Consider the following 15,000-nt stretch of genomic DNA (forward strand, 5'->3'; position numbering starts at 1 on the left):
TTGTTGGCGTGGGAATATTAATATTTCTGTATTAATTCAATTTTTTATTAGTCTGTGTTTTTATTCATGCTGCTCTGGGGTATCGCTTCCCAAATTTTTCTAGAATTGCCCCTGCAATATTAGGGTGGGAGTAAATATCTTTTTTCTTTACTTAGCGGCTTTGTGATATCATTTTCTTTGTTTTATTTTTAGCTTTTTGCAGCAACAAGAGCTATTACAAATAAAGATATAGATAATAACTACTTTTTAGCAACAATGAAAAACCTTCATGCATTAATTCTTCCAAGCACTTTTTGTGGCAAAGAAACAATCTTATTCACTATGACGCTAGTAAGTTTTGTTGATCAGTATATTCATTTAAATGATTGTATATCATTATCATCTAAATCATTTTAATATTCCTTTATTTGAATAAAATTTGATAGAAAAAACTCAGTTCACTTTTTATTATTTAAAAACTCAAACAATTAAAGTCAACTTTTTTATTTTATATACATTTTAATATTTTTAATATTTTTATTTTTTTATTCTAATTTTTTGCATATATATATATATATATATATATATATATATATATATATATATATATATATATATATATATATATATATATATATATATATATATATATATATATATATATATATATATATATATACATAGGCTTTAACTAATCAAAAAAACCTTTTCTTTTCTAGAGCATTATGTTTTGGAACGAAATAGTAAACTTCCTGGCAACATTCAAAACATTGCTAGTTGTATGAACTTGTAATATAAATTATAAAACTCAATAATATACTTATGTTATTAATTTGTTTCAAAACCTTTTTTTAAATCAAGTTTATTTTTTGAACTCGCTTACAAACTTTTAGTTGCTTTTATTTTTTATTTGAAAGAGTAAAAAATTCTATAGAATTTTTTTCTCTTTCAAATGATATAGTTGTATATTCCATAGCACATAAATATTTCTATATAGAATATGATTTATATATAACACCATTTATTTATACAATGTATATAAATACGTATCAAAAAAGTATATATATATATGGTAATAAATTATTAAACTTTAGTTTTTGTATTAAATTGAAATCTCTGGCCGAATATTTCTATTCTGCAAAACATAACTCATGAAGTTAAGTTTGATAAAATAATGCATTAAAAATTGCATTTCGTGTTAAGCATTTTGACATAAAGTATTACTTTTATTGTTATTGTCGAAAAACCAATTTTTGGTTTTACGGCTTGTCCCAATAAACGAACCAATTTTGATTATCTAGAAAACCAAATAGTGTCGGTTTTCTAGAAAACCAACTTATTTGATTATCTGGATATTCAAATTGGTTTTTAGAAAACCAAAATAATTTGGTTTTCTGTAAAACCAAAAAAAAAAGGTTTTCTAGATATTCAAATTTGTTTTGTTCATTAGGACAAGCCGTAAAACCAAATTTGGTTTTTTGAAAAATTGATTTTTGTAAGAGTGTATTTAATGTTCTGTATATTAAAGACAAGCTCTGTGGCTTTTTCTACTCCAATTTTTTTTTAACTTAAAATGAACAAGCCAAAAAGTTGAAAAAATTCTTTTAATTCCAGCACTAGAAGCTGGTGCATTTAACATATCTTCAATATCCATGATAATGTTGCAGTCCAAAGATTTTAGAGATTTCAATCATTCTATTTATGATACATTTTCAGATTCACTATACAAATAGCTTTTATCGAATGTAGCAGATTTGGCTTTCAACTTATATAGTATTGTTAACAAGTTCTTAAATACTTTATCTGCAAAGGTCATTGCAGCCTCATTTTCATTTTCAGAAAGATTAGATACAAAATATCTAGGATTTAGCATGTATACAAAGAAATGAGCATCAATGACAGTCTAAAGATATCGAGTTTCCTATATATATATATTTTTTTTCAGTTGATAAAAATGATATGTTTAACAGCTTTTAAAATTTTCAACACTGTCACTTATTTTTGTTTGATCTCTTTACGATTTATCTAGAGCAACTCCAATTGGTTTTAATATTTTCAACAAAAAATTAGTTTGGCTTAACTGGTTTTTTTTTTGATTAGTTTAAACCATTGGTTTAAACCATTTGGTTTAAACCTATCAACCCTGGCATAAACCTTTGAATAAATAACAATATCGATATGACCTGAATTGGTATTATTTAAGAGAACATTGTTTTAAACAAGTGCTTCCTGATATAATAAATGCATATTTATTTGTGTTCAATGATAAGTTACAGCTGCTTTAAAAAGAATAAAGAGCTATGTCTAGTCAAAAATTGTAAATGAAAAGCTAAATAACTTTACAATTGAGTATAGGCCAACATTCTTTGAATTTTTTGAAAAACTAAATTTTTTGAATAACAAATATTGTTTCAGGTTTTGTTACTAATTCAAGAAAATATTATAACAATTTTGAATTCATTTTAGTATTTTTAGTATTTTGAATTCATTTTAGTATCTTTAATATTTTTATATTCTGAAGTCACTTGATTGAATCTATTATGAAGCATAAATACAATCAATACTTTAATATCTATGACAAGCAATTTGATGAAACAATTTAAACAGAAAAAATGATTAACAATCTAAAACTTATGATTATATATTTTTTTAAAGTCATATGCCTACATGTCTTTTGACATTCAAAATTAACAAAAGTAAGACCGCTTAGAGCAAAAACCATTAAAACATGTGCGGGAACTAATTAAACTTCAAATTAAAATTAATATTTTTTTTTATTCAAAATTTTTTTGTTTCATTTTAGTGTTTTATGCTATTTTTATTTATCTTAATTTTATTTTATTTTTTTTATTATTTGATAATTTTTGGTTTGTTGACTGGTTTATTTAAGGATAGGCACAGCGAAGTGTACATAAACTAAGGTTCTTAGTTTGGTCTTATTTTTTTTAATTTTTAAATATGACAGTTTACCAGAAAAAAGTTATCCATGCAATGGTTAATATATATATATATATATATATATATATATATATATATATATATATATATATATATATATATATATATATATATATATTTAATTTTAAAGTAAAAATCTTTTTAAAAATTTTTTTAATAAAAAGTTATTTTTTTGAAAGCTATTTACTAAATTAGTGACCATGTGTATATATATATATATATATATATATATATATATATATTATATATATATATATATATATATATATATACACACATATATGGGTTATGCCATATCAAATCACCTAGTTTTTTGAAAGTTCCCCAGGGTACCATCTTAGATTTGCTTTAACACATATATGGGTTATGCCTTATCAAATCACCTAGTTTTGCCATATCAAATCACCTAGTCTTTTGAAATTTCCCCAGGGTACCATCTTAGATTTGCTTTAAACTTTGACCACACACAGATCTTATGGAAAAAATACAATCCAGAAAATTTCAGTTTGATTGACCAATTTGTTCAAAAATTATGATTGAATTAAAAATGACCAAAATTCGAAAAATTTGTGTATCAGGAGCTTACAGCAGTTTTTTTCGATTTTTGACAAACCATAACTTTTTAAATAGAGATAGTGATCACCTGAAATTTTGTAGGGTAATTTAGGTAAAAAAAAGGGTTTTTCACTTAAATAATCCATTATTGCAGCTGTTTTTGACTGATTTTTTACAGCTTTTGAGTTATTGTACCTTTAAGTTGCTAAATATTGCAACATTGTAAATATTTTTTCGAACTTTAACGTGTTACAGTTTAATACTTACTTACAGAAAGTGGATTTTTTTGTTATCTTTGTGTACTTAGGGTCACCACTTGTTAGAATAATCAAAATAATGCGTTAAAAATTAATTTAGCACATACAGCAGCCTATTAAAAAATCACTTTTTTTTTAAATTATGATAAATTACATCGACTTTGCTGGCATAGAAAGTAGCGTAAACAGTTGAAATAATTTATGAAAGTTTTTAATGTTGAGGTTCTATATATAGACAATCACCAAAAAAAATTTAAAGACCTATACTCTATCTTATGACATGATTGTCACCTTTTGAGAGTGATGATATTTTTAAAAAGAGAACAAAAAAATACCACTTACCACATACAAAATTTATACCTCAAATTTTATACAAACTATACTTTACAAAAGTGCATTCAAAGAGTAAGATAATCAGTTAAAAGAAAAAGAATGTATACATAAAACTAATTAGCTTATCTCTGATTTATATAACTCATAATACTGTTATAGTCATTACTAGCAAGAATATAGTCACGAGCATTTATACTTTTAATCAATGGAACACTTATTTGACATACTATCTTGTCAAATGGAACCCAACACTGACTTGATTGTGCATCATTTGTCCATTTTAAATTTAATTTGTTTCTTTGCATAAACTTCACATTAACGTCTTGGTTTTCATTACAAATATCAACCACAAGCCCTATGTACCATTCTTCATCGTAAAAGCATGCAATATATTTACCGGGTTGAAAATTTGAAGGATTTTTTTAAATCAAATTAACATCATTTAACACGAGCATTATAGACAGTATCACTAGAGATTCTTCGTAAAAACAATTTCTCTCCATCTGGTACAAAACAGTGGTAGCTTCTTGTTCCTGGAACTGTGCGCATCCCTTCATAGCATTTCTGAGAGTTAAAAGTTGTTTCATGGTTATTGATGTCATCACTTGAAAGATAAAATATGTTAAAACCTTTGATGTTTTTTTGAGTCCATGTAAACAGATCTTGTGGTGTGAGAATCTGATTTGTAATTGCTGCTTGTAGACTAGCTTTTGCTGCTTCTCTTTTTATAGTACCTCCTATTCCACCACATGGACTATTGCCATGTGATGTAGCAAAGAAGTGATGCTCAGCATTTATTTGGTGATCTACAATGTGATAAATTAAATTTACTAGACATTTGTAGTTTTTATACTGTGACGCAGCACCATCACTGAAGTATTTAACTTTATTCACTGTGGGTAGTTTGATTTTGACCATAGGGAGCAACTTTGTGAGAAAACAATGGACTGCTGATTGGTCATGACAAAGATGGTCAGAAATTAAACAATAGCATTCACAATTAAGGTAATCTTTTTCATCTTTGTAATAAACAGCAAATGGGTGTAAGGTAGCTTGAATGGCTTGCCAGTAAAACCCTTGTATAGCATCTTGTACAAGAAAACTATAGTTTTCTGCAAAATCCATCAGAATAATGCAGGTGTATTGGTCTAATGTTTGTTTTGCCTCTGACAAGTAGGAAGACTGTGCTTCTTTGATAAAGTGGTGGTGACAAAGGTCATACAATGTTTCACTTAAAGTTTTAATAAATTCACTAATGCTTGTTTGGACTGTAATAAGTGCAGATTGGTCAGTTTACACCCATTGTTTATATGTAATCTGATCATCAAAATCAAAATCATTCTTTTCAAACGCATTTTTTAAGTAAGTCTTCAAATTTATTTTACCAGGGCAGTTGGAACATAGATAAAACATGCAGTTTCAACTATCTATATTACAAACACATACTTTCATTAAATCTTTGTAATATATTAAATGGCTGTAAGGAAGAGCAGAGCACATCAACTTAGCATTTTAATGGTAAGAACATACACAAACTGAGTGGCTTCCACTACTATCAACAGTAAGGCACCACTTCGGCCTTAGTTCACAGAACTTGCTGAATCCAACTTTGTGTTCAGGGTTTTTCAGTACTTCAGGTACTTCTTTAGGGTTTCATTCAGGATTTCAGGTACTTCTTAAATTCCAGATAAAGTTCTTTTAAACGAACTAATATTAAATGTCTTTGTTTATGAACTTTAACATTATTTATACGCACAAAAACAAAGTCTTTTTTTCCTGGACATTGTCTAGTGTATTCGTCAGATTCATATATTTCAATGACTCTCTGCTTAACAATATCCTCCAAAGGATATCCTTTTTTAGCCTTAGGTTTAGCAAGTATTCCCTTTTCATTTTTCAGCTTTCTGGCTTTCTTAACAAGATGGTCTTAAACTGAAAATGCATTGCAAGTTTTTTTAATTGCCCAACTATCAGGAGTTAATGTTAGTAACTGAACTTTTTTTTCATTCAAACTGATTTTTACTTTTTCTAAAAGTTTGTCTAAATCATTACAGTTAATGCACTTTTGCTTTTTCTCAGATATTATTTCTTTTGAAGCTATATCCAATGCTGATGCTACTAGGTTTATCATACTTGTTTCCAGTTTTCTAACTTTTTGCATTCCATATTCTAATTTATCACGTTTACTTAAATTTTTTAGAGGAGATATTTCCAGTAAAGAAGCACTCTTATTTAAAACTGTCTTATTTAGGTCTGAAGAACTAAACTCCTCATCATCAACATCTTTGTCTTTATCTTCTTGACTAAATTTTCCTGTAATTTGTTCAAGTTTGAATTCATTCAAACAGTTAGTGCAAAGTTTTTGACCAGGTTTGATCCTAAGTTGACTTGCTGTTAAAATATCGACTTTACACGATCCCTTAATAATTTTTTTCTTGTGGACTTTAAACGGATTACAGCAGTATTTTTGAAGCGCTTCATATCTAGAAATATAAGCTTTTTTCATGGTGAAAACATATCTCGTCATTTAGTTCAAAAGTGTGTCCAATACTTTGAATTAAAACTTCAACATCTGTGTTCACAATATCTTTTAGTTTTATTCTTCCAATCATTCGACAATAATACGTTTTGTCGCAATCTTCATTTAAAACTTTCCCCACACAACATTTCTCTGTAATTTTTTACTATTTTTTGATTTTTATTGCTAATCTAAAAAGTTTAAAAAAGACATAAACATATTAAATCTCAAAGAAACTAACAAATATCAGACACTGATTATGATACTGATTATGTCATCATTATTAGTACAAATTAAGACAATATGTCATTAAAAAGAAAACTGAATGTATTCATTCACAGATAAATAAAAAATATACTACTGTCATCCCTATGACTAATTATTAGACTATGACCTAAGGCTAGCTTATAGTCTAATAACATTCTCATTTTAAAAATATCATCACTCTCAAAAGGCGACAATCATGTCATAAGATAGAGTATAGGTCTTTAAATTTTTTTTGGTGATTGTCTATATATAGAACCTCAACATTAAAAACTTTCATAAATTATTTCAACTGTTTACGCTACTTTCTATGCCAGCAAAGTCGATGTAATTTATCATAATTTAAAAAAAAAGTGATTTTTTAATAGGCTGCTGTATGTGCTAAATTAATTTTTAACGCATTATTTTGATTATTCTAACAAGTGGTGACCCTAAGTACACAAAGATAACAAAAAAATCCACTTTCTGTAAGTAAGTATTAAACTGTAACACGTTAAAGTTCGAAAAAATATTTACAATGTTGCAATATTTAGCAACTTAAAGGTACAATAACTCAAAAGCTGTAAAAAATCAGTCAAAAACAGCTGCAATAATGGATTATTTAAGTGAAAAACCCTTTTTTTTACCTAAATTACCCTACAAAATTTCAGGTGATCACTATCTCTATTTAAAAAGTTATGGTTTGTCAAAAATCGAAAAAAACTGCTGTAAGCTCCTGATACACAAATTTTTCGAATTTTGGTCATTTTTAATTCAATCATAATTTTTGAACAAATTGGTCAATCAAACTGAAATTTTCTGGATTGTATTTTTTCCATAAGATCTGTGTGTGGTCAAAGTTTAAAGCAAATCTAAGATGGTACCCTGGGGAAATTTCAAAAGACTAGGTGATTTGATATGGAATAACCCATATATGTATATATATATATATATATATATATATATATATATATATATATATATATATATATATATATATATATATATATATATATATATATATACATAAATATATGAAAACTTACTTTTAAAACTCTGTCATTCATAATTGTGCTGTAAAAGCTGCCCCTATAAAAAATTCAATTTGTAAACACTCAACAAAAATTTAAATCTTCAAAAAAAAGAATACTATAATGCATGTAAAAAATATCTTACTGGCAATCCTCCTGAATTGACTTACTTAAATCATTACAACTGTACAAAACACCCTGTTGAATAATAATAAAAATTTTATCAACTTGCTATGCAATATCATGCATTGAGTGCATGTAATTGTTGTATTCATATATTATCTATACTATTATTATATAATAATATTTTATTAGTGCATATAAGAAAATATGCTTGAAAAATGTAAAATCAAGAAGCGTAATTTTCCAAATATTAAAAAAAATTGAATTTAAAGTTATTTTCAGAATGTAGAAAATAATTTTCTTAATTCTGAAAACTATTCTCCAACAACATTTTTTTTGTTTGAAAATTCTTAAATTATAATTAAAATGGGATACAAATTAAATTAAAATTAACTTGAATACTTTTAATGAAATAAAATAAGTAAAATAAAATAGCGAAAAAATACTTGAAAGCTAAATAAAAAGTTTATTTTTTTTACAATGTTTTTATGAAAAGATTTTGTTATTAACTTGTTACTTTAGTAATTAGTGAAACAATAAATAAACCTTATAAGTTTACACTGTAGTGTGTTATATTTTAATGGAATTAAAAAAAAAAATGCTTACTTGAAAAAATTTGACTCCAAAACAAGCAAATATAAAGAGCAATAAAAAGGCAATGATTAAAATGAAAATAACATTTTTGAATGAATAAACCATACAGTGAAACACAATCTAAAATAAGAAAAAATACATAAAAAGGAAAAAACCTACACTCAAATAATCTTAGTTAATATAGCGGAATAAAAGCTAAGTTTTTGAAAGTATCTGCAGTAAAATATAGAACAATATATAATAAAAGCCATTGAAATTGTCTACATTTTGTCTTCGCTTATCAGCTATTTTGGATGATGAGTTTCTTTAAATACTTTAATCAAAAATTTATAACTTTTTTTTTTAAAGATTAATATTAAATTAAAAATTTTTAATGAAAAATGTTGACTAATAAACAAATGCTACAATCAACATAATTAACATAATTAACATAATTTTTATTTTTTCAACATCTTTGCTTTCAACAAGGCTGCAAGCAACTACTGTTAGAGTTGGAAGTTACTGGATGAGAAAAGATGAAATTTGTAGAGCAAGATAATGATTGACAGACGACTTAAAAGATTGCAAAATATATCAATCAGGATATCAAGATGAAAGAATCAAATACCAAAGAACTGTCGTTTGAGGAAAAAAGCTTGATAACTACTAAAATTGATTCACAAGAATGAATTTTAGTAGATAGTGCAAGAGACGCTAGCTCTTTAAAGCAGTGCCAATTGTAGTATTTGTTGAAAAGAGAAAGAGAAGCAACATTATGATAATGTAATAACGGTTAGAGGTTGGCTGCAAGAGAAGGTTTAATAAAGTTTTACAATGCATTTTTGCACCTTATCTTAAAGAGAAAGGGCATCATTGGAAGATCTGCCCCACATATGGCAACAGTATTCCATACAAGGACTGATTTGAGATTTATAGAGATAAAGAATAGAATCCGGAGTAAGAAAGTGTTGAGCTTGATAAAGAGATGCAACCTTAGCAGATGCTAATTTTGCAACAGATTTGATATATAGTTTTCAAGAAAGATCAGAAGTAAGAGTTAATCTTAGAAGATCAAGGGTATATAACTCATCAAGTACACTACCATTCATAAGTATAGGAAGATCTAAATTATTGTGATAACAAATGGCTGAAAAAAATTGGGTTTTATCTGAGTTAAAGTTCACCAGCCACTGTGAGCCCCATGCTGTAACAAAAGTGAGATCCTTTTCAAGCTCAAATGCTCCCTCTAAACAATCAGAGAGTGTTAGCTTCTTATCAAGACAAGAATAAATGGTAGTATCATCAACAAACTATGCCACCTTTGTTGTGAGAATATCTGGAAGATCATTAATGTTAATTAAAAGGAGTACAGAGCCAAGGATAAAACCTTGTGGAACCCCTGAAGTTACAGGATATGAAGAAGAGTGCTGTCCATAGAGGACAATTCAATAATCATAATGATGTTACCAGATACACCGTAAGAAGAAAGCTTATGGAGAAGACCAGCATGCCAAACTATATCAAAAGCTTTAGAAATGTCAAGAGCGATAGCCTTAACCTCTCTGCCTCTATCTAATGCATGATAAGAACTATTGGTTATTAGTGTTAGCAAATTAGCTGAAGAACGATAAGATTAAAATATTGATGGTCAGAAGTAAGTTATTAGATTCAAGATGAGAGATTAAGTATTTTTGTTAATTAAAGATTCAAAAACCTTGCTTATGATAGGAAGAAGAATAATGGAGAAATAGTTAAAAAAGTCAGATCGCTCTCCAGAGTTTTTGAAAATAGGGATAACAGATGGTGTTTTCCAGCATGCCGGAAAACAAGGCTCTGATAAGCGCTTGTTAAATAGTTTTGAAAGTATAGACGAGCGCTCTGAAGAACACTTTTGCAAGACTATAACAGGTATGTTGTCCAGACCACAAGCTGTAGATGAGTCTAACCAGTTAACTAGTAACTTATTTGTATAAATAATTAATAAATAATAAATAATATTGTTTATACATTAACCTTTACAAATTTATTTTTAAAAAAATTTAATCTGTAATCTTAAAACCTTTTTTTATCTTTAGCTGTTACTTGTGGCATTTTGTTTTATATGTTTGATTGGATAATTTGCTTGATATAGCAAAATTTTATGAAAAATTTCTTTTAAATAAAGTTTGACCTAGATCCCCCATTATATGGCCTTTTTATAAACATACTTATAATACGACATTTACAATAAAAAACTATATATAAATACATATTCTCTATGAAAAACTAGAGAAAACAGAAAACTTTTCAAAAAAATATTAACATACAACAAACTTATAAATAAACCAATATAATTGATTATAGAAATCACTAAGTAAAAACTAAATTAATATAACCAAACTCAAACTAAACTGACAGATTAAATTAAATAGATAAGTTTATTGTATTATTAAGTTTAAAGTTTGTTTATTAGGCAAAGGATTTTAATGTGAAGCATTTCTTAATCTAAATTAAGTAAAAAAATTTCAATTAAAAGAATAATAAGAGACAATTATAAGAGAAATTGATGTGAAAGTTGTAGCTTGGCTATCATTTATATTTTCCTTTTAAAACACTGAGCTTGTTTAGAGTAATTGCAATATCAGTTTTATTAGTAATACTTCCATTTGTAATAGTTTGACCAATCCATAGTTTGGATGGATTCAGACATTTAGTTATATTTCTCTTGATCACAGTTCTATGGTGATGATTTAGTTATATTTATGATATATAGTTATATTTAGCTATATTATATTTATTCTTAGTTATATTTATATATAGTTATACTATATTTATATTCAGTTATATTATATTTATGTTTAGTTATTTTATATTATTATTTTGTGAAACTACAAAATCCCGCAAAGTATTTGTTTCTTTGTGATGTTAAACTGAGAAGAGCAGAGTTAGGAATATCACTGATTCTCTCAAAAGATAATAACCTAGACTAGAATAATCAAAAGACATAACCTAAAGTGTTATTGGATGAGGTATCAGCATTTATACAAGATGGAATTTATAAAAAGTGATAACTTGTAAAAGTGCTTCAGCATTAGACATGTCAATAAAAATTTTACCTGGACTAGTTTTAATAACCATTTACCAATGTATAAATGTATACACATATATATGGTACAGGTAGATATATACCAATTCTACCGAATGTTTGCTCTTCTGACTTGTTAGTAGTCATAGGAAAGGCAAGTAGAAATAAAACTGTTGCCAAATCAACATAAATGATAAATTACTTATTAATAAAATCAAAAGTTGAACAAAACATTAAATATTTAAAAACTTTAAATATTGGTTGCATTACTTAGTAACTAAAAGAGCAAACAAAATCCAAAATTGAAACAAAGTCTGATCGAAAGTTCATCTGATCAAAATTTCGTCTGATCAAAAGTTCGTCTGATCAAAAGTTAGTCTGATCGAAAGTTTTAGATAAGTAGTAAAAATAGTAGTAAATTTTTTTTAGTAAAACTTTTAAATGTTTTTAATAAAAAAAAAATTTATTTACTAAAACCTTTTTAATGCTGACTAAAGCGATTATAAATTTTTTTTGTGGAAAACAGCAACCTACACAAACAGATAACCCATTCTATTTTATGATAAGAATATATAATTAATATCTATGTTGTGTTATGTATACACTTATATAATTTTATACATATGTTTTCAAATAAACATTTAAAAAATCTTGGAACTCCTTTTTAAAAAGTAAAATTAACATACTTTTAAATTAATTTGTTACAGAAACAACTTATTAAATATTTTCAAACTTTGAAATAATAATGTATAATTTAAAAAATGCATAAAAAATATAGCAAAATAAAAATATTTACTTTCAGTTTATGAACCTTTTGAATTATTTTGAGAGGTCGCAGTACTGTAAACACATTAAATACATCTGCTAATGTAGTCGGTTCAATGTAAGATTTATGACTGTATAAATTTAAAAAATAATTTCATTAGATTATAATACATAAATATAATTAATAGTAGTATGCATATTATTTGTACTTAATTATTAAAGTTAAAATTAATTGAATAACGAAAAAAAATAATATTAAGTCTTACAAATAATGAAGAATTATTGATGCTAGATTAAACACAAAAATTAAAATGTCAAGAATATTCCATGCATTTCTAAGGTATGAACCTTTGTGCAGAAAAAAACCATCAGCTACAACCTGTGGAAAAAAAAAAACTTAGACAAAAATTTAATATTTTTATTGGTCGGCCTTTAATTTTAAACTATTACTATTGGCCAACCTTTAATTTTAAAATTTATTGTGGATTTTATTTCATAAACACTAACTTGATGCTTAACAAAAAAAAGTACCTTTAGGAAAACTTCAATTCCAAAAATAAATGTAAAAATATAATCACAATAGACTAAAATCTAGAAGAAAAAAAAAATTATAACTATGATATGTAGCTTTTGTCCTTGTGTCTTTCAAAAGATAAACAATAGATCATTTGTTAGTAAATAAAAGAAATTAAAGTAGAGCATTTAGTAATTAGTAATTAAAGTAATTAGTAATTTAGTAATTTAATATTATTATTATTATTATTATTATTATTATTATTATTATTATTATTATTATTATTAGTAGTAGTAGTAGTAGTAGTAGTAGTAGTAGTAGTAGTAGTAGTAGTAGTAGTAGTAGTAGTAATTTAAATTAAATTTTTAAACTATATATTTAGAAATTAAATTAATAAAAGTAATTATAATTAAATATTTAACAAACTGTTAAACAAATTCAATTATACAATTATAAATTGCATAAAACATAATTTATTACAGTATGTCGTTTTTATTCTGAACCCATAATTGGTTCAATCTATATTATTTTGAGTATATTGTATATAATAAATTGACGACTTTTGGTATTTATATTATGCTTAATTGTGTTTAAAAGGAGATGTTTTTAGGTTAAAAGCTAGAGCTTATAGAAAAGTAAAAAAATTTAAAAGTTCAATTTCTTTTAAAATGTCAATTCAAGCTTGTCCTTTTGAACTTGAAAGAAATTAAGGAAAATCCTATCTATAGCAAATTAGGAAAATCAACTTGAATTTAAAGATCTTTTATTAGAGATCATGCGGTAGTGGTGTAGTGGTAAAGCGCTCGCTTCATAAGCGAGAGGTTCCGAGTTCGATCCCCACCATGTCTGTGGTAGTACCGTGCTCAACTTGTTTCTCTGCGCAGCGGCCTTGTTCATCAAGGTTGGTGTTTCGGAGTTATAGAGTTGAGAGAGGGTTATAACCACTATTAAGTAGCCTCCTCATCTGTAATGGCTTTATCGGCCTTGAGAAGGTGAATAACAAAACAAAAAAAACAAAAAAAATTGAAAGATTAGCATGTTTTATTAGAGATAAACTGAAAGTTTTCTTAAGAACTAATAAAGTTGTAAAATTATTAAAACCAATATCTTTACTTTTCTTTACTTTTTAATAAAATTATTTTCTTTTCTTTACTTACTACAAAAAAATCTTGAATTTAACATATTCAAATTATTACTAAATTATTTAATATTTATTAAATGTTCCAACTAATGACTACTCATTTAATTTGCATTTTTGCAATCTTTGAGACTATATATTTTTGAGCTGAATAAAAACTTGTGTTCAAGTTGTTATATTTTTTTGTTTATAAATTACTTATGAAATTATTAGATATATTAAAAACATCAAAACAAGCATGTAGCCATAAACACCAAACTTATAGTCATAAACACCAAAACAAGCCATGTGACTCAACATAAAGATAAAATGGATTTTTGGTAACCATTTGTTGATATTGTCTTTGTTTTAGAGTAACTTATTATCAATATGTAATAAAAAGTTTTAAGGATTAAAATAAATTTCTTTTTAAAAATATTTAAAAAATAAATAATAACTAAGAATAAAAATTTTAATAAAATAAATAAAATAAAAAAAATTAAAAAAAAAAAAAATTAAAATTAAAAGTAAAAATTAGTGGAAGAAGGAAAATGAAAATGGCATTTTTTAATAAAAGAAGCAAATTAAAAGCATTAAACTACAGACCAATCTTGCTAATTTTAATACCATAAAGTAAAGTGTTAGAAAGAATAGCTTATTGTATCAGACAACACCTGATAAAATATGATGGTTTTTTGAAAATAATTTATTTTCAAAAAAACAACATGATTTTATGAAAAGCAAGAGTTGTAGAATAAACCTATCAGAATACTTAGATATTTTAACACATGCATTTCATAATGGAACACCGGTAGATATATTGTACACAGACTTTAAAGAAGCTTTTAATAGTGTTTCACATAAAAAGTTATCCAAGTTATTGAAATGATATTTCTAGTAAACTTCTTAAGTGGATAGTCTATCTTTTAGCTAACAGAAAACAACAAGTAGTTTTAGGCGAAAATGTGAT

The 15,000-nt window shown here is 25.8% G+C and overlaps 1 protein-coding gene across 1 annotated transcript in view; it reads right to left on the reverse strand.

Moving 5' to 3' along the window:
• The window catches only part of LOC105848388 (voltage-dependent R-type calcium channel subunit alpha-1E), a 170,233-nt gene that overhangs the window by 72,962 nt on the left and 82,271 nt on the right, over positions 1-15,000 (reverse strand). The window contains exons 20-25 of the mRNA XM_065798166.1: positions 12,931-12,990; positions 12,666-12,778; positions 12,431-12,530; positions 8,604-8,711; positions 8,020-8,072; positions 7,890-7,932 (exon numbers count right to left, since the gene is read on the reverse strand). Of these exons, the coding sequence (XP_065654238.1) occupies positions 7,890-7,932; positions 8,020-8,072; positions 8,604-8,711; positions 12,431-12,530; positions 12,666-12,778; positions 12,931-12,990 (477 nt within the window). The remainder of the gene's footprint in view (positions 1-7,889; positions 7,933-8,019; positions 8,073-8,603; positions 8,712-12,430; positions 12,531-12,665; positions 12,779-12,930; positions 12,991-15,000) is intronic.

This window comes from Hydra vulgaris, chromosome 05, assembly GCF_038396675.1.
Source record: "Hydra vulgaris chromosome 05, alternate assembly HydraT2T_AEP".
In the NCBI taxonomy this organism is placed as follows: domain Eukaryota; kingdom Metazoa; phylum Cnidaria; class Hydrozoa; order Anthoathecata; family Hydridae; genus Hydra; species Hydra vulgaris.